The sequence below is a fragment of the Oncorhynchus mykiss genome, chromosome 22, assembly GCF_013265735.2.
Source record: "Oncorhynchus mykiss isolate Arlee chromosome 22, USDA_OmykA_1.1, whole genome shotgun sequence".
NCBI lineage: Eukaryota > Metazoa > Chordata > Actinopteri > Salmoniformes > Salmonidae > Oncorhynchus > Oncorhynchus mykiss.
Window position 1 is genome coordinate 26,463,736 of NC_048586.1, and position 20,755 is coordinate 26,484,490.

The following is a 20,755-nucleotide window of genomic DNA, read 5'->3' on the forward strand; positions in this document are numbered from 1 at the left end:
CATGTAGCATTTATATTTTTGTTCAGTATACATAGTTATTGAACACTGGTCATAGTAATAATGTTTGCATACTGTTTTTCCCAATTCATATGTATATACTGTATTCTAGTCAATGCCTATCCTATATAACTGCTACAATGTTATATTCATATACTACCAATAATGTCTATACACACAATAATATACATATATATTTATATCCCGGACTCTGACATTGCCTGTTCTAATATTTCAATATTACTGCACAGTTGGAGCTAGGAACATAAGCATTTTGCTACACCTGCGATAACATCTGCTAAATATGTGTACGAGACCAATAACATTTTATTTTATGATTAAATTACATAATTCTGTAGTCTTTGTGCGCAAATATTCAAGCTCATACGGTAACCAAAGGAATGTGTCACACCAATGTCGAGCTGTAATGATGTCAACTTGTTATTTACTTTCCAAATCTGAATGACTGAGCAAGGCGAAAAGAGAATTAATCAACCACTATGTGACTCGGCAGGCGAAAAATACGGAACTGTGGGGGAGGGGTATTGACCGCTAAGGCCACATACAATGTAGAGTTGCATCATGAAAAGACTTCAGCTGCTGTAGTCCTTTTGTTTTACTAGATCCAACCAACCCAGGGTTTTTGGCCTTTGTGCATTATATGGTGCATATTAGTAATTTTTAACAAAACTAAGATTATAATGACTGCAATTCTTCAATCTTGGAATTCTGACTAATTTAAAATATATATTTTGGGATTACCGTTTAGTATATTCTTGATTGATGTAGATGTCTAATCAAACAATATAATTTGAGCATCTAAAGTAATACATAGGCCTAGTTTGAAATTATATCACAAAATACGTATTATATTGGGTTGCAATGAAATTAATCAATCATTTATATTAGCCTTTTAAAATGTTCAAATGCAATGTAAAAAAGACAATTAGGCTACCAAAGACAATACATTAATCTAGCCACAATGTTCTTTGATTGTAGTTTTGCCGTGACCATGTTCTGAGACCACATGAAGGCCTACATTATGTACAAGGCAATATAATACAAATTACTTTTTTTAAACCATAACAAATTGCACAATAAAGGTCAAACAAAGCCATTCACTAGCACTAGTTGCTCTAGCTGTAAAGGAAATTACTTGTGGTCAACATGATAACCACATGGTCATTTAGTTAAGTTTTACTGGAAGAAATGTCATGTTTTGAATAAGCAGGTTTAAGGTCAGGTGCTAGATAGATAGATAGACTGTCATGACCTACAATAAAATACATTGTAGGTCATGACAGTCCCCCTAACCCCTCCATTCAAGTAAATTCAAAGGGCATTATTGGCATGGGAAACACGTGTTTACATTGTCAAAGCAAGTGGAATAGACAATAAACAAAAAGGGAAATAAACAAGGGAAATAATACCCCCCCACCCTCTCCCTTTCTCTCTCCCTCTCTCTCTCTCTCTGCCGATGAGTGTTTGCTGCGGTCTCTTCGTTTCATTCTCAGAATCGCCGGAAACTCTATTCCACACATCCTCAGCTTTATTTAGACCTCAAGCTTCTTTAAACTTTACATCCCACACAAACATTCGCGAGGAAATATATTTTAGACCGTTTATGTTACCTTCGGAACGCAGAGATTGCACCGGTGGTCAGAACTTGAATTATGATAAGCAAAATGGGAGGAAAGTCGTTTCTTGCTCACTGAAGTTGGGGGCTATCCAAGTGGAAGAGGTGGCGGCAAGTCGGCAACACCACAAGCTCACTCTCTGAGAAAGGTAAGTTCAAACTTTCGCTCAAGTTTCATGAATTGGAACATTGTAATTTCATGAATGATACATTGTTGCATGTAATTACTTGCTGAACTTAGTAACACTGTTATGAATCATTTACTGGGTCACATTAATCACTTTACATGTGTATAAATGTTTCCCGAAGGAACATTGTTCTTTATTTTATATTGTATTATTATTAGTAGTAACGAGCTAGGCTTATCAAAACGTTGCCCTTTTATTTGGACATAGTAGTGCTTTTGGTGGCTATTGTTTCCCCGATTTTTTTTATTATTAAGTGTGAGTATTTAAAGTTACTTCATCAGTTTTCTTTCTTATATACTCTGCAAACTGTAACGATATTAGCTACATTTAAAGGGTATTGCACATGCTGATAGTTCGCAATGAGTGGGGGAGGGGAAGTTGATTCAATACACCAGCAGACGTTGCTTTCACTAGTAAGTAGCCTGCTGCCACGGTTACTTCTTGTTACAGTATCAGTCAAAATGGTGACATTTAGACCATGTACAAAAACAACCTTCACCCTCATGCCTATTCAATACATTATTTAGAATGCTAATTGGTCATTAGATTGGACATTCTTATTATCATTATTTCATGATGTTTACACATGACATTAGATTCATCTTTAAAGAATGATTATACTGACTGTTGGCACTTTATTTCTGAAGGCTATTGGGGAAGCTTTAGGAACAAAGACTGTGAGGTTTGAAAGAGGCATCATCACGACACGGGATGTAACCTAGGCCTAAATGGCACCACCTCTAACACCTGTTGATCTGGTGATTATATGGTCAAACTGAGATTTTTCTAGATCTAGGTCCTTACTTTAGACACGAAATATGGTGATGTAAAGACTACTTAGGCTCTATATTAACGTAAAGTCATTTCCATCCTCCCACTTAAGTTTATGGGATAATGTGCAGACATGTAAGACTTGACAACCCCCACCAACATTCTTCAATGTATGGCAACAGTTCACCAGGACGGTGACACTGGAATTATCTTACTCCAACTCCAAATATGATCTTCAATTAATAAGGAATTTGAACTAATAAAAGTGTAGAATCCCACAACAAAAACTGGAGCTCGTTGTGCCTGTGTCTACTGGTTTGGTTGTAGATTAAACCAAATGAGTCATAAAAAAACAACTGGTTTAGTGCCATCTATTAAAAGAACAATGGGGTGTATTATAACGTAATTGCTTGTCCTTCGACGACTCGAGGCTTTTCCATTTGTTGAATTCTACAAGCTGTTAGAGAGTGGTAATGTTGGAACCCATTAGTAAGCTATGGCTGTGTGAACCTTGGTAGAATGGCACCGTGTTGGAAATGGAGAGGTAACAGTGAGTGGTAACAACAATGCTAACTCTCCATGATATTGGAATTGGTTTATGCCTCAGTGAACATTCTGTTCTGGGAGATTGTATTGTGTTTTTTCTTCTGATAGGCTGTTTCAGAAGACTTAGATAGTTGACACTTGAGTGTCTCAGCGTTCTATGGGTATATGTCTACTGAAGTTTCAGTGAGCTCGTTTTGAAATAACACAACACCTTTTGGATTTAGTGCTGACACTGTGTGTTCATGTTATAAATGAGCTCCATGGCAATGATACAGTTTATGTTTCAGATGTAATTTTTGTCCTGTAGTTTGTTTTACAAGTACATTTTTCATTTGTTCAAATAGACAAGTTTTAAATGCAAAAGAAACATTCATTGACGAACAACAGAAAGCAGTGTAACACATACAAGGTAGCCTATTACCCTCCATGGCATGGACTAATAACAACCCCTCCAGTCTCCAATGTCCCACTATAGGTTAATGGTCATTTAGACATTCTCCTTCAGACAGTAGTTTGTTGTTTAATTTGGGTACACATTTTTCTTATTTCGTTACTAATGTGTTGATTACCCCTTTCTGCAGGAGATAGAGGTTATTTTCTGTCGAACTCTCATTTGTTCAAAGCAGTGCTTTATTCCCCATACACCAGCAGTACCTGAAATTAGCCCCACATACAAAAATCCCATGTGAAAACAACCACTCTCAATCTCAGCATTTGTCCAAATGTTTATGCAGCAATATTTATCCCCAATAGAACATGGGAGGAGGCATGGCAAGCCCTCCCTTTTAGAGGGGTTAAAGGTTCACGTGGGCCACTAGTGTTGGCAGGCCAATACATTACATTGAAGTAACACTCATTGCAGTACATCCTTGTTCAAGACTACAGCTATTTATTTGGGACCAGGGGTGGCTGTGCCTTTATGACCTTACAATTGTGTTCAGGCTAGGCTATAAAGACAAGTTGGAGGTCTGTCCAGAGTGGACTGGAGGCCTCAACAGAAACCTCACTGTACATGTTTATACGGCAACTGCTCTCTTGCTCGCTTCAGCTGCAAATCAATGTCTATTCTCGGACCTAAACTGTAATGATTGTTAGAGCCCTTGTTTGAAAGCTGTAGAATCCAGATACCCCCCCCCCCCCCCCATTCTGCTCCTGTTAAAGCACTAAAGTAATTGATGCATATCCAATCAGTTATGCTGTGAGTTGTGTAAGCGACCATATAGGATATGTATGTATATACAGTACCAGTCCAGAGTTTGGACAAACCTACTCATTCTAGGGTTTTTCTTTATTCTAGGGATTCTTTATTTTTACGATTTTCTACATTGTAGAATAGTGAAGACATTAAAACTAAGAAATAACACAAATGGAATCCTGTACTAACCAAAAAAGTTTTAAACAAATCAAACTATATTTGAGATTCTTCAAAGTAGCCACCATTTGCCTTGATAACAGCTTTGCACGCTCTTGGCATTCTCTCACCTAGCTTCATGAGGTAGTCACCTGGAATGCATTTCAATGAATAGGTATGCCTTGTAAAAGTTAATTTGTGGAATTTCTTCTTAATGCATTTGAGCCAATCAGTTTTGTTGTGGCAAGGTAGGGGTGATATACAGAAGATAGATGACCAAGTCATTACTTTAAGACATGAAGGTCAGTCAATCTGGAAAATGTCAAGAACTTTGAAAGTTTCTTCAAGTGCAGTCGCATAAACCACCAAGTGCTATGATGAAACTGGGTCTCATGAGGACTGCCACAGGAATGGAAGACCCAGAGTTACCTCTGCTGCAGAGGATAAGTCCATTAGAGTTACCAGCCTCAGAAATTGCAGCCCAAATAAATGCTTCACAGAGTTCAAGTAACAGACACATCTCAACATCAACTGTTCAGAGGAGACTGCATGAATCAGGCCTTCATGGCCAAATTGCTGCAAAGAAACAATTACTTAAGGACACCAATAAGAAGAAGAGACTTGCTTGGGCCAAGAAACACAAACAATGGACATTAGACAAGTGAACATCTGTCCTATGGTCTGATGAGTCCAAATTTGAGATTTTTGTTTCCAACCGCCATGTCTTTGTGAGACGTAGAGTAGCTGAATGGATGATCTCCGCATTTGTGGTTCCCACTGTGAAGCATGGAGGAGGAGGTGTTATGGTGTGGGGATGTTTTGCTGGTGACACTGTCTGTGATATATTTAGAATTCAAGGCACACTTAAACTGCATGGCTACCACAGCATTCTGCAGCAATACGCCATTCCCATCTGGTTCGCGCTTAGTAGGACTATCATTTGTTTCTCAACAGGACAATGACTAAACACACCTCCAGGCTGGTTAAGGGCTATTTGACCAATAAGGAGAGTGATGGAGTGCTGCATCAGATGATCTGATCTCCGCAATCACCCGACCTCAACCCAATTGAGACGGTTTGGGATGAGTTGGACCGCAGAGTGAAGGAAAAGCAGCCAACAGGTGCTCAGCATATGTGGGAACTCCTTCAAGACTGCTGGAAAAGCATTACAGGTGAAGCTGGTTGAGAAAATGCCAAGAATGTGCAAAGCTGTTATCAAGGCAAAGGGTGGCTACTTTGAAGAATCTCAAATATATTTAGATTTTTTAAACACTTTTTTGGTTACTAGATGATTCCATGTGTTATTTAATAGTTTTGATGTCATCACTATTATTCTACAATGTAGAATAGAGTATATGTGTCCAAACTTTTGACTGGTACTGTGTGCCATGTGTGTGAGGTGTCATAAAAAAGCAAAGAAAGAGATTTGTGTGAGGGAAATACAGGGAATTCATATTCACATTTAAACACACACTGCAAAGTATGGTTTAGATTTGTTTGTTGACCAATATCACAGTGCAATTGGAGTAATTGGGTGGCATTTACTGTCAACTCGTGATATAATTACAGCATCCGAAAGGAATTCCCAATATGTGTGACATTGTATTGTCCCCAATGAGTTGTGAAGTTGTTTTTAGTGTGAAAAAAATAAAAATAAGTTAAAAGAAGATAACATTGAAGTTAATAATTCATGGTGTTAGTTGTAATGATTTCTGATGCTCGAAGTATGTTTGTGTTGATCATTCGTCTGCTCTGCTCTTGGCCATGACCAGCCTCTGTCTGTTAAGGTTATCAAGTTTCCAGGATAACACTGTCCTTGAATAGTGGCTCTGGAATGGATCCCAAACATTCATGTGTAGAATGCCAGAGATAGTCTACCTCAGTTAGTTGTTATCACTGCCATTTCCTGCCGTTTGTAGTTTGAAACAGCCATACACTCTCATAATGATACCACTGGAGGTTCTGAGAGGTTGACTAACACCTAGACACTGTGACAAGTAATACAGACTTTGACTTGTCTTGTATCTGAATTCACTGCCCTACCATTTTAACTTCTCAGAAAAAGCTGTTTGGTTGAGATTTGAGATCATTTTTATTCCTTAGACGTCTTAAACCCACACCTTGTGATAAGCTTATTTGTAAAGTAATAACCAAATGCAAGCGGTTCCTCTACCATGGTGGCGTAGACTAGGGCACTCAGCCAAACCAGATATTGGCAGTGTGGAGGGTCCTATATAAATAGCTCTGCGTTTGCATAGATAGTTGTAAATCATTACAGGAAGACTTGGTTTAATGACTAAGCGAGACAAAGGGGGCAGAATAGTCACTTTCAGTGGAGGTGTATCCTTCTTAAGTCCTTGTTTATCTTCTTATGGCTGGGGGTCAGTATTGAGTAGCTTGGATGAATAAGGTGCCCAGAGTAAACCGCCTGCTCCTTAGTCCCAGTTGCTAATATATGCATGTTATTAGTGTATTTGGATAGAAAACGCTCTGAAGTTTATAAAACTGTTTGAATGATGAATGTGAGTATAATAGAACTCATATGGCAGGCAAAAACTTGAGAAAAAATCCAACCAGGAAGTGGGAAATCTGAGGTTGGTCGATTTTCAACTCAGCCCCTATCGAAGATACAGTGGTATATTGGTCATGTTGCACTTCCTAAGGCTTCCACTAGATGTCAACCGTCTTTAGAAACTTGTTTGAGGCTTCTACTATGAAGGAGGGCTGAATGAGAAGGGAATGAGTCAGAGGTCTGCCAGCAGTCAGGCGGATTTCACATGAGAGGTATCTCCTGTTCCTTTGCTTTTCTGAAGACAAAGGAATTATCTGGTTGGGATATTATTGAAGATTTATGTTAAAAACATGCTAGAGATTGATTCCATACATTGTTTGACAAGTTTCTACAGGCTGTAACGGAACTTTTTGACATTTCTGCAACTAGTGTACGCGCTTTGTGAGTTTGGATTTGTTTACCAAACAAAAGTAGCTATTTGGACAAAAATGATGGACATTATCAAACAAAACAAAAATGTATTGTGGAACTGGGATTCCTGGGAGTACATTCTGATGAAAATCATCAAAGGTAAGTGAATATTTATACAATTTCTGACTTCTGTTGACTCCAACATGGCGGATATAAGCATTTGTTTGTCTGAGCGCCGTACTCAGATTATTGCATGGTTTGCTTTTTCCGTAAAGCTTATTTGAAATCTGACACAGTGGTTGCATTAAGCAGAAGTTTATTTATATTTCCATGTATAACACTTGTATTTTCATTAACATTTATAATGAGTATTTCTGTAAATTAATGTGGCTCTCTGCAAAATCACAGGATGTTTTTGGAACTACTGAACATAACGCGCCAATGTATACTGAGATTTTTTTATATAAATATGAACTTTACCGAACAAAACATACATGTATTGTGTAACATGAAGTCCTATGAGTGTCATCTGATGAAGATCATCAAAGGTTAGTGATTCATTCTATCTCTATTTCTGCTTTTTGTGACTCCTCTTTGGCTGGAAAAATGGCTGTGGGTGTTTTTGTGACTTGGCTCTGACCTAACATAATCGTTTGTGGTGCTTTCACCGTAAAGCCTATTTGAAATTGGGCACTGTGGTGGAGAGATTACCTTTAAAATGGTATAAGATACTTATATGTTTGAGATTTCTGTTGTTTTGAATTTGGCGCCCTGCACTTTCACTGGCTGTTGTCATATCGATCCGTTAACGGGATTTCAGCCCTAAGAAGTCTTAACTGACTTGCCTAGTTAAATGAATAATAAATTAAAGCAAGCTATTGGCTCCATACAAGCAATAGTCTAGTCTACTCATGGGCGAAGGTTTCTGCCACCAATCACATAGTGTTATGAGAATCATGGAGATGTGTACCAATAGGCCATCACTGGTTCCGTCAGACAGCCATCTCCTTCGGGGACATGACGGAGTGAATGCCTATTGGCTAATCTAATCATAAACACTGCAGTCAGGAATTTCTGTCCTGTTGTCATATTTGCATATATGGATTTACAGGCTATGAAATATTTAAAGCTTGTGATATAGCCTGAATGGTACGGTTCAGGCTGGCTGTCATGATATCCATCATAACATGAACTTGTAAGGCCTATAAAAAAATATTGGCTTAGGTATATCCTTTGTCTTGAGTTAAAACAACAGTCTTCAAAGTCGCCTGGCTTGCTTTGTTCTCCAATATAGTGAATTAACTAAGAGAGAGGAGGCTGAATGAGTTTGGTAATGACTTTTGCAGTGAGCATTACTGAGGAATACCGTTTCTGTTCAACCAGATGCTACGGTCCCCTCCACAGAGCCTAGGTGTTTAGATCCACATGGCCTGCATAGAGGATAATAGTGATGGGATAGAAATTGATACACTAGACTATTGCAAAATTATTTTTGACGATATTATATAGATTATATGACTCCAAGTATCAATTCTCAAAAAAAATAAAAATAGAATCGCAATAAAACACTAGTATCGAATCGCAATACATATAGAATCATGAGCATCGCAATACATATCAGCACCTAAGTATCGGGAGATTCCTGGCAATTCTCAGCCCTAGAGGAGGATGGATAAAAAATTACAAGCTTTATTCCACTACACTGTAATTGCCCTGGTGGTTCTGCTGTCAGAACCATTCTACTATTCTCGTTCTCACTCGGTTGCTCTGGTAAATGCCAAGAGTCTAAAAATATTGTTACCGGTAGACCTATACGATGCAAAGCAGTGGATTTTGAGTGTAGCGGATCATAGGTCATGTTCATAATGATAAGTCATGATGAATCCCTTCAATTAGCCTAAGTATCTGTCTCTATCCCATGTGTTCTCCAGGGAGCCACAAAATAAAGGTTATAGATAACTCAGGATAAGGTTTCAAAGGGGGGGGGGGGTATTTTACTGAAAACTTGCTTAGTTGATGAGTAAACTACTGGAATTCTGCTATCATTCAAGGTTTTTATGTTATCTATCAAAAGACTTCATGTGGCTCGTTTGGGTTCTTCAAATTATCACACGTGTCTGTAATTTTCTCTGGACCTCTCTCTGGCCTTATCACATGTAAAATATATTAAATAATGAAATAAGATTAAAAATAGAATTACAAAGCTGTCAAACACTATCCTAAATATAAACCATTGACTTAGTGAATATCATTGGTGTTTTAAAGAATGATTTTAAGCCTTGAGACAATTAAGACATGGATTGTGTATGTGTGCCATTCTGAGGGTGAATATGTAGGAAAAAATATTTAAGTGCCTTTTGAACAGGGTATGGTAGTAGGTGCCAGGCGCACCGGTTTGAGTGGGTCAAGAACTGCAATGCTGCTGGGTTTCCCGTATATATCAAGAATGGTCCACCACCAAAAGCACATCCAGCCAACTTGACACAACTGTGGGAAGCAGTGAGCTAGCATTCCCATGGAACGCTTTCGACACCTTGTAGAGTCCATGCCCCGACGAATTGAGGCTGTTCTGAGGGCAAAAATGGTAGATGCAACACAAAATTAGGAAGGTGTTCCTAATGTTTGGTATACTTAGTTTGGCCAACATTTTTATTACGATTATACAAACTCGATCTTTGGCATAAATGCTGAAATGATCAATGGTCAATATGCATGAAAGTTCAAGCAAGTCGTGTATGGATTCTATCCTGTCCTGTGTGATCTTGTGTAGGACGCAAAAGAACTAGGGCAAAGTTAGTCACTGGTGGTTGAAAAGCTGCCAGCTGAAATGATGCTTTGATATTACTATTCACTGTACTACTCAATAAATTACGCCCTCTAAGTCCCTGATGTAGACCTACATCCCTTTAGATTTTACAACCCATGCAACCCTTCAATATTAAAACTACAGAAACACAGTCAGCTTCAAACTGTTGTCAGTAAGTCACCTCTATCCAGGCATGCAGGCTGAGGCAGGTGTGGGAGAAGTGGTTTCCCCTAGAGACAGGAGTGCTACCATCCCCCAGTCCCCATAGTTTCCCTCCAAGCCCACACCGCCTGTCGTTGAGTGAGTCATTGAGAAAGGCAGACAGTGATGCAGAAGTACTTGTTGTGACTACCTGATTGTGGCATCATTAGTTATCCTTCCCTACCCCCTATCTTTCTCCCTTCCCCCAATGGTCAGACGAGACTGCAGCCCAGAGACTGCAGCCCAACCAAAGGTGGATTTTACTCATCAGAGCAGTTCAAGATAAAATGGCTGCTGTTTCCAGGTCTTGTTTGCACATCTGTCAGGAGGTGACTGTACAGGAGAAAATGGGGTCCTTGGCATGTTGGTGTAGAATGTGCCTTCCTCTCTTTTTTGTAAACGTCTTTTTCTCTCTCAATTTTGTAGTGTCCTGTTTTTCTACATCAAACACTTTCAAAACCTACACACACTCTACAGCCAGGCATTTTTCTTAGCTTTACTGTCTTTGTGTTTAATCTCTGAATACATTGATGGCATGATGTCTTATAGCTTATGTCAGGATTTATTCTTTACTTTTACACTTCATTTCTCTTCATGTTGGACACTGTTGTGGTTGATAAAAATGTTTTGTATTTTGCTAGGGTTTTGTGTGTTTTCTCTGCAATGTTTGGATGTGGCTGTGTTTTCTATTTCTTCAGTATATATCCAATCAGTAGATGTTAAGACTTCTCTAATCTGAGAGAGCATATTGCTCTGTACGTGAGTTTCACACCACAAACCATCCACATCTATTTTTAGGATAGACAGCAAAAAAATTGCATTTGCGACTGTTATTACATCCACCCATGGTGACCTTATCATGAAGACTTACCACAGCTTCCCCTGCTTGTAGGTTGTCTGTTTGTTAGATCTAGGAGTATAGTTAAAGCAGTTCATATTTTTACAATATGAATTTAAGTGGCTGACATTTCTGTTTGTAGTGCCCCAGCGTGATTATCTACCATCAGTTGACCCTTCCCCAAATTTGAAACCTCACAGTTGGAGAGGGTAAGACAAATCTGACCCTGGATCAATGTGCTGGAATGACTGGACGTGTTTGTGGAAACACTGCAATAAATACAGTTTTGAATGGGCTGGAACACTCATGAAATGCTTATATGACAGCAACTCAATTTTGGTTTGAGTCCTGAGATCTTTTTGGCCATTTTACCTGTTGCAATGTGTTTACTTACATGGACATTCAACCTGATGTGGTGCTTTTTCCAATGACTCAGATTTTATTAGATTTTTTCAAAGAATGCAAACATGTTCATCCAAACGACAGCCTCACACAAACATCAACGACATCACACCTGCCCAGATGTAACGGATGTGAAACGGCTAGCTTAGTTAGCGGTGGTGCGCGCTAAATAGCGTTTCAATCGGTGACGTCACTTGCTCTGAGACCTTGAAGTAGTAGTTCCCCTTGCTCTGCAAGGGCCACGGCTTTTGTGGAGCGATTAGTAACGATGCCTGGTGGGTGACTGTTGTTGATGTGTGCAGAGGGTCCCTGGTTCGCGCCCGGGTATGGGCGAGGGGACGGTCTACTGTTACACAGATCCACCTGCTCACACCCCCATCTCCAATGCCCGCATCACACTCTCCACCACATGGTGTCAATCTGCACCATTTTGTTTCTCTTTGTCACCCACGCACTTTCAACATTTAGATAATAAAGCATTTGACCTTTCCATTGTGTTAATGATGGAGGATTGGTTGATTTCCAGGTAAATATATGTTTTTTCAAGATGATTGACAAGAAAGGTATCGTCCAACCCATCGTGTATATCACTGCACCCATATACGCCGTGTCTTGAAATATGCGGACAGGTGGATTAAAAGTACATTTACATTGTAATACTTCTGACAGCCAGCTTTCTAACTCAGCCCATAATGTTTTTGGACTTTATAGAATTCCCAGATGCGATAGATTATTGAGACATTGTTAGTTTTACACTCAAGACATGACTCGGTTATTGTATAATAAATTCTATTCATTAGTTTACACTGGATTAAGTGTACATTTTAGTTAACTGTAATGTCATTAGTTATGTTCCAACATTCCCTCCATCTTGTGCCAGTGTCAGTTATTTTTAAGTCTTTGTTCCAATAGTTTAGATATTTTTCTAAGCGATGGTCAGTTGGATAGGCTCTCTGCAAGGTTTTGTGTAGCTTACCTATCATATGAATATCCTTATCTGACTCAAAAAGGATTCCCTCAAGATTGCTCTGATGTCCAAGGATTTCACACAAAAAAATTGACTTGTGAAACTTTTAAGTTGCATGTATTTGAAAACATCTACTTTGGTCAGTCAAATTGCTTTTTAATTCTGTCATGGAAATAAATGTGTTTCCTATTACCAGGTCATTTATGTTTGTATGCCTTTAGTTTTCCATGTGAATTCTGAAAATCTATCCAAAGATTGTTCTTTTCCAATGAGTTTCGAATGGCTCAGGCAGCTAGTATAGATTGGACATCCAGTTAAATTGTGTTGTACTTTGACCACAGCCTCAAGCATAACACTCAGTTACAACCTAAACACCATAGCCTGGATGAGTGAATGACTGGATGGTTGCTACTGTTGTACTTTGACAGTAAAGTAACCCCCTTTACTGTGCAGTAAACATGCTAATGATTTCCCTAATGAGTCACAGGGCTGACCACCACTGGGAAGCTCAACACTGCCCAGTGGGATATCCATTTGTCTTCTACTGCAGTGTCAGTCAAGTCCTGGGATATGCTATTGAGGCTATATGCAATTGCTTGGGAACGGTGTGAATGCGTGCATCAAAGTAGGACAACCGTAATGAACAAGACAAATGTATTTGAAATGGATCTGACGAGAGGCACTACACTATATTACACTTTGTATGTACCAGATGTACTCTTATTACAAACAGTTGTTTCTTACCAGCTGTTTATGCAGTAAAACCAACATTTTACATCTGCACTCGATTTTTCATTAAATTAGGAAAATAAAGATTAAAAAAAGAAATCCTGAAGGAATTATGTTTTCCTCTGCTATTGACAAAATCCATTGATTAGTAACGTGTAGTGAATGATGCAAGGGTTCAACACAATGATATAGTCTGATTAACCATGATGATATGAGGGGTGTGTCTGTTTCAAGTTGGGGTCTACCTCTGGCCATTGATGGGTGTCTACAGCTAAAGGAGAAGTTTACTTTTTTACAACCAAATCTGTCATTTAGATATAAGTGGCATGTTATACCCCAACACATTAAATTGTGTCATTTTTCAAACTTTATCCGCAATGTTAGATTTGTGCAACTGAAGCTGTTTCCCATACAGAGCTGTGCAGGTGTCCATACAGAGCTGTGCAGGTGTCCATACAGAGCTGTGCAGGTGTCCATACAGAGCTGTGCAGGCCGGGGGTGTCCATATATTTACCGACACACCCGTCTTGTACAGCTGCGTAGGGGAAATGGCTCAAATCGCACAAAATGGAATATAACATTGCGGCTAAAGTTTGGAATGACACAATTTCACGTGTACAACATCTAAAGACCTGCATCACTATACTTAGTGCGTGTCTGTTTTTCAAAACGCTTGTTTGTTTTTTGTTGCTTTTGTTGATTTGTTATTTTAGCCCCCACACTGCAGAATAATGAAGAGGAAGTCAATTGCTGGTTGGGGTAAGTTTCTCAAAAACAAGTGAAATCCCCACAAAGTGTCTGGACACTTCTCTTACATGTAGGTTACATGTAAACTACAGATTTGGTTGTAAAAAAGTGAACTTCTCTTTTAATGTCCTTTCACCCTGAGGGAATAAACTCAGTCTCATGCAATCTCTTTAGAGAACATTGGAAAGCAATCTTAATTGGTGGGATGTAGGGTTCTATGATGAGCTGATAAATGTAATCCTTATCCTACATGTGGTATTAGAGCCCTGAAGCGTATGGGAATTCCAATGTAAAAAGCCCTATGATCACTAATGTGAAGTTCATAGGAGCACATCAAATTTGGAGTAAAATGAAAACTAAGAGTCTATATTTGAGAAATTAAGGCATATATACATTTTTCAACCATGTTCCATCCTACAAATTAGAAACAAGCAAAGGCTTTGATTTCGGGTCACATATGGTTAAAGGGGTCTTAGAAGACATCTATCAGTATAATTTACTATATTGTACTGTACGTTTGTTATATACTGTACGTATGTTATACATGCTGTGCTGTGATGTCCAAACTTGTGAAACATAGATGGACCGGACCAACTAAATTGCTCTTGTTTTTAAATTGAACCTTTATTTGACTAGGCAAGTAAGTAAAGAACAAATTCTTATTTACAACGATGGCCTACCGGGGAACAGTGTGTTAACTGCCTTGTTCAGAGGCAGAATGATACATTTTTACCTTGTCGGCTCGGGGATTTGAACCAGCAACCTTTCGGTTAATGGCCCAACCACTAGGCTACCTGCCACCCCAGGTATCCTAATAATAATAGCCAGAGTGTAGAATTATACCTAAAAATGCAAAGGAGGATATTAAAATCTTCTACCTTTGTGTACCTATTAAGGACACATCCACATGAAGAGAATAATTATGCATTTCTGTATAGTACAGATTAGAGGTCGACCGATTATGATTTTAACACCGATACCGATTATTGCAAGACCAAAAAAGCCGATACCGATTAATCGGCCGATTAAAAAAAAAAATGTTTTTGTAATAATGACAATTACAACAATACTGGATGAACACTTATTCTAACTTAATATAATACATCAATAAAATCCATTTATGCTTGACGCACAACAAAGAGCTGCTGGCAAAACACACGAAAGTGCTGTTTGAATGAATGTTTACGCGCCTGCTTCTGCCTACCACCGCCCAGTCAGATACTTAGATGCTTGTATGCTCAGTCAGATTATATGCAACGCAGGACATGCTAGATAATATCTAGTAATATCATCAACCATGTGTAGTTAACTAGTGATTATGATGAGTTTAATGCTAGCTAGCACCTTACCTTGGCTTACTGCATTCGCGTAACAGGCAGTCTCCTTGTGGAGTGCAACGAGAGAGAGGCAGGTCGTTATTGCGTTGGACTAGTTAACTGTAAGGTTGCAAGATTGGATCCCCCGAGCTGCCAATGTGAAACTCTGTCGTTCCGCCCCTGAACGAGGCAGTTAACCCACCGTTCCTAGGCCGTCATTGAAAATAAGAATGTGTTCTTAACTGACTTGCCTAGTTAAATAAAGGTATAAATAAAAATAATAATAATCGGCGCCCAAAAATACAGTTTTCCGATTGTTATGAAACCTTGAAATCGGCCCTAATTAATCGGCCATTCCGATTAATCACTAATCACCGTGTGCTGAGGACAATAAAAGGACACTAAAATGTGCAGATGTCTCAAGTTTTGAGGGGGCATGCAATTGGCATGTTGACTGCAGGACTGTCCCAACATAATTTTATGTTAATTTCTCTACCATAAGCCACCTCCAACGTTGTTTTAGAGAATTTGGCAGTACATCCAACTGGTCTCACAATCGCAGACCGCGAGTAACGACACCAGCCCAGGACCTTCACATCCGGCTTTTTCAACTTCGGGATTGTCTGAGGAGGGGGATGGGGGATGCTGAGAAGTATTTCTGTCTGTAATAAAGCCCTTTTCTGGGGAAAAACTCATTCTGATTGGCTGGGCCTGGCTCCCCAGTGGGTGGTCCTATGCCCGCCCTCCTAGGCCCACCCATGGCTGCGTCCCTGCCCAGTCATGTGAAATCCATAGATTAGGGCCTGATTAATTTATTTAACTTGACGGATTTATTTAGATGAACTGTAACTCAGTAAACATTTAGAAATTGTTGCATGTTGTGTTTTATATTTTGTTCAGTATAATTATGTTTCCAGTTGTTGTGGGGGTGGCGGCCATGGGAGCAGCGTCTCACAGCTTTGATACAGATATGCCTTCCCTTCTAGCCAGACCCTGCTTGTTATCTAATTAGCCCAAAGAGAAGCAGTTTAGTGGGTTGGCATTGAGCTCTGCAGGCCACCCAGACTATCACACAAAGGCTTGGCTTAGCTAGAATGCTAGGGAAAATGGGACTTGTTCCAGCTTTGGTGTTTATGTTGTACTTTTTAAAATGTATAATACGTTATTGATCATGTTTAAATGTATTGCATTTTGGGTTTTATGATACTCTAAATCAAGCAATGGTTCTCATTCAATAACATGTGGTATGATTATGTATTCATGGAACGCCATAAGGGGAATGTGTCTCAGTGTGAGATTGATTCTCACACCAGCTCCAAATCATAGCACCATCTCTTTTTTTTGGAGGAAAATTAATGTGAACATTCACACTTAGCCAATATCGGGGGTTATTTCATTTGAGCGCTGCATGTCTGCTGTGCGGTGCAATAAAGCCAGAGAGTCCATGTGAAATAATATCCCAAGGTGAAAGACGTGTGTTATTCATGTTGGGTAACATTTTCGACCCAGCTGGCACAGGGCCCACTTGTAACAGTATTCTCTGTGTATTTTGCAACTGGTTCCTGCTGGTTGCTATGCTACCAAAGGGTGACTCTTGGGAGTGAGTTGAGCTCTGTGAGTGGTGTGGTATGGAGGTTAGAGAGGCCTGCATTTCTTACTGACTGGCTCTACTCTGTATCTGGTCTGGAAGGAAGCTTGTCCCTCTTGTCCAGTTCTACCCCTCAAGTCAGACTGAAAGCACAAAATATAACAATGGCCATGATTCAGCATTCTGAATGATAGGTTTAGGATCAAGTTCAAATGTATTGTTAATCTCCGAGGAAGTCTTAACTGTTTTAGTGGGGGTGTTTATGATGGATAACTGGCAGTTTTTGAAGAGGTACAGAGGTTCAAGTTTTTCAATCTTTGGTCAAATGTTGAATATGATTGGCGCTACCAATGTGAATAGGAAGCATTTTACAGTGTATGGTTGTCTACATGGTATTGACTGCATTATGTGTGGTATATCAAATATTTGTTGTCTGCTTTCCCTTCAGTTTGAGATTCAGCTCTACTCTTAACTATACATGGGCTTTGATACAAAATAATGTTTACTTGGTTGCACCTTCAGTTTCAGAATTTTCTCTCTCAATTACAAAAGTAAAGTCCCAGTCTCACCTTCGTATTTCCTTCCCTATTATGCACAATATAATGTGTACTGCCAATTCATTAATATATTGTTGGAAAATGATGAATCATCCCATTGTAGCGAAGCCCTCATTAGCCTGAAGGCTAGCTCATCAGTGGGAACAATAACTCAATTGCTGTGATTCTAAAGGCTTCTGTTTTTATGTTGTTTTTCTTCAGCTCCCAGTAGTTTTGAAAGAATGCCAAGTTGAACTGTTCACGTCGGCGCCAATAAAGTGTTATCTGAGAAAGAGAGAATGATGCGAAAGTCCCCCAACTTTACCAGTAATTATCCTTACGCCATGTGCTAAGCTCTCTACAGTTTACTAGATAACGGCAGTAGGCATTCAATGCCCTGTAATGCTTTATTAGGCTTCTATCCATCTAGATCAGTGGCCAGGTCACTAATGGAATTGGACGCCGCAGTCATGTCACAATAGAGAGATGGGGGAATACTTGGCCTGTGCAGTGGAGATGGATTCGCTGGCTAAGTGACCCGGTCATTGCCTTTCTCAGTGGGTCGAAAAGTGCAGCCAATGGGCAAATGGGGGCCCACACTAATGGAGGGAGTTAGTTGGGTTTTCCTTTGTGTGTGCGCTTCTAACCATGGACAGAGACACATTTATGTTCTTGCTTTATCTCTGTATGTGATGACAAGGTAGCTGTCAAGTCATTTGGTTATGATGATTGGGGACCTACCAAGAAAAACGGTAACCTACATTGTCCCACTCGTTGGGAAGCTTGTTGTCTTCTGAAATTATGTAGCTAGCTGTGTAATGAATCTAAAACTCAATGTCTTCCTCTCTCTCTTCCCTAGACTGAGTCCATCTTTACTACGTACAGTACCTCCTCCATCGAGGTGGGCTAAGATACAGTACCTCCTCCATCGAGGTGGGCTAAGATACAGTACCTCCTCCATCGAGGTGGGCTAAGATGAGTATAACCAGTGATGAAGTTAACTTCTTGGTCTACAGATATCTTCAGGAGTCAGGTATGTATGACTGCCAAACTTCCTGGAACACACTGTCTGTCTGTGCCTGTCTGCCTGTATGTCGGTGTCTGTCTCTCATGCCATTCATGCTAACCTGTATTTCACAGGTTGAATGAATTATTGAGTTCCTACTCTTTTGTTGGGGCTTTCTTTGAAGCCCGTCATTGGTGAAACGCATGATAGCTCTGGCATTTCAAAATATATCGCACTGAAAAAGTATACTTGGTACGGATAATTGACTCGCTCCGCTGTCTGCGTTCACTTGCATTTTTTTGATAGCATAACATTGACATAAAAAGTGTAGATATGTTTGTATAGGAGTAAGAGGTTTGTGTTGCAGGGTCTCTGGTGTTGTCATTGTACTGACTATGTTCTCTGTGTGTTCGTTTCCAGGTTTCTCCCACTCAGCGTTCACCTTTGGAATTGAGAGCCACATCAGCCAGTCCAACATCAATGGAACTCTAGTGCCCCCTGCTGCCCTCATCTCCATCCTGCAGAAAGGCCTCCAGTATGTGGAGGCAGAGATCAGCATCAATGAGGTGAGGCCAGCTGCTCCAGTCCAGGCTGCTGTCTAGTGCTGCCTTGGGACACATTCATTAGTGCACACCGTAGCAAAATGTTTTGCAACAGAACACAAAAATTTGTTTTTTTATTGTAAAAGTCCACATAGTTCCTCCCTGTTTCAATCTGTTTTCTATTGTTTGGTGCCTAGAGAATACAACCTTGGACTACCACTGTCAGAACAAACACACACTCTCCATATAAATCCATGGGGTTATATAAGACTGCCTTCACTAATATAGTGAAGTACAGTGAAGTAAATTGATCAAAATCATAAATTGTTAACAATACAAAAATAAATACAAAAATCAATACACTATTGTACTTGGTAAATTAAAACAAATTAAATCCCACCTTTAATGAAATATGGTGTAACCCTGGCATGTTTGGCAGGATGGCACAGTGTTTGATGGGCGGCCCATCGAGTCTCTGTCACTCATCGACGCGGTGATGCCGGACGTGGTACAGACGCGGCAGCAGGCCTTCCGCGACAAGCTAGCCCAGCAACAGGCGGCCGGCAGCATGGCAGTTGTTGCCGCTAGCAACCAACTTAATGCAACAAAGAACGGAGAGGCCACCGTGAACGGGGAGGAAAACGGAACACACACCATCTGTAAGAATTACTTCCTCTCTGACCCATTTAGCTGTTGCTAGCTGGTATTTTCGTGTCGTAACTTAGCAAATAATGTTTTCCTACATTATCTCGATACTTACTATGTGAGGCAGCTGAATCTCCATAAATCAGCAAACCCAAGCATGATCAACATCACATTGGTTTATTTGAGCACAATACTAGTACAGCTTTAAGTGTGTGTGTGTGTGTGTGTGTGGGGGGGGGGGGGGGTTACTTCAGAACAGTGTGGTTTTCACCAAATGTGAGGTCATTAGTGACATGGCATTGAGTGTTGGTGAATTTGACCCTGCCTGCATTTACCTTTTATTGTGCCTCCCTAACTGTTCAGATGCTTGTAGAGTTCAGCCAGTGAAACCAGAGAGGTGTGGGTCAGGTGACGCATTAGACTAGGGAGAAGCGGATTTTGTGGATGTTTGTCAGCCGATCCCACTGGAGTTAAAGTCTAATGTGTGGGTGAGTGGCAGAGCATCAGGAAAGACTATCTTACTGTAAATAATGATTACTTGTGCCATGGAAATTCAGTGCTGAGAGAGATTGGGTAATTTCTTCAAACAATCATCTTTATTTAATATTGATTTAATTATTGCAATAATTAAAGACACTAACAGGACAGACATTTCTTCCTATTAAGTATTAATTGCTAACTACTAATATCAAACAAATCAGGTAAATATGTCATTTTTCTTTCACACTTGTCTGAACAGACAGGGATGCTGCAGGCCCTTAGGATTGCGCTGCAGCCCCTTAGGATTGCGCTGCAGGCCCTTAGGATTGCGCTGCAGGCCCTTAGGATTAGGCTGCAGGCCCTTAGGATTGCGCTGCAGGCCCTTAGGATTGCGCTGCAGGCCCTTAGGATTGCGCTGCAGGCCCTTAGGATTGCGCTGCATGCCCTTAGGATTGCGCTGCAGGCCCTTAGGATTGCGCTGCAGGCCCTTAGGATTGCGCTGCAGGCCCTTAGGATTGCGCTGCAGGCCCTTAGGATTGC

The 20,755-nt window shown here is 40.0% G+C and overlaps 1 protein-coding gene across 1 annotated transcript in view; it reads left to right on the plus strand.

Annotated features, from left to right (window-relative positions):
• The first annotated feature begins 1,461 nt into the window (after positions 1-1,461).
• Positions 1,462-20,755, plus strand: part of LOC110501647 (F-box-like/WD repeat-containing protein TBL1X) — a 32,840-nt gene continuing 13,546 nt past the window's right edge. The window contains exons 1-4 of the mRNA XM_021579350.2: positions 1,462-1,782; positions 18,402-18,575; positions 18,969-19,114; positions 19,530-19,749. Coding sequence (XP_021435025.1) covers positions 18,518-18,575; positions 18,969-19,114; positions 19,530-19,749 — 424 coding nt within the window. The 5' untranslated portion in view covers positions 1,462-1,782; positions 18,402-18,517. The remainder of the gene's footprint in view (positions 1,783-18,401; positions 18,576-18,968; positions 19,115-19,529; positions 19,750-20,755) is intronic.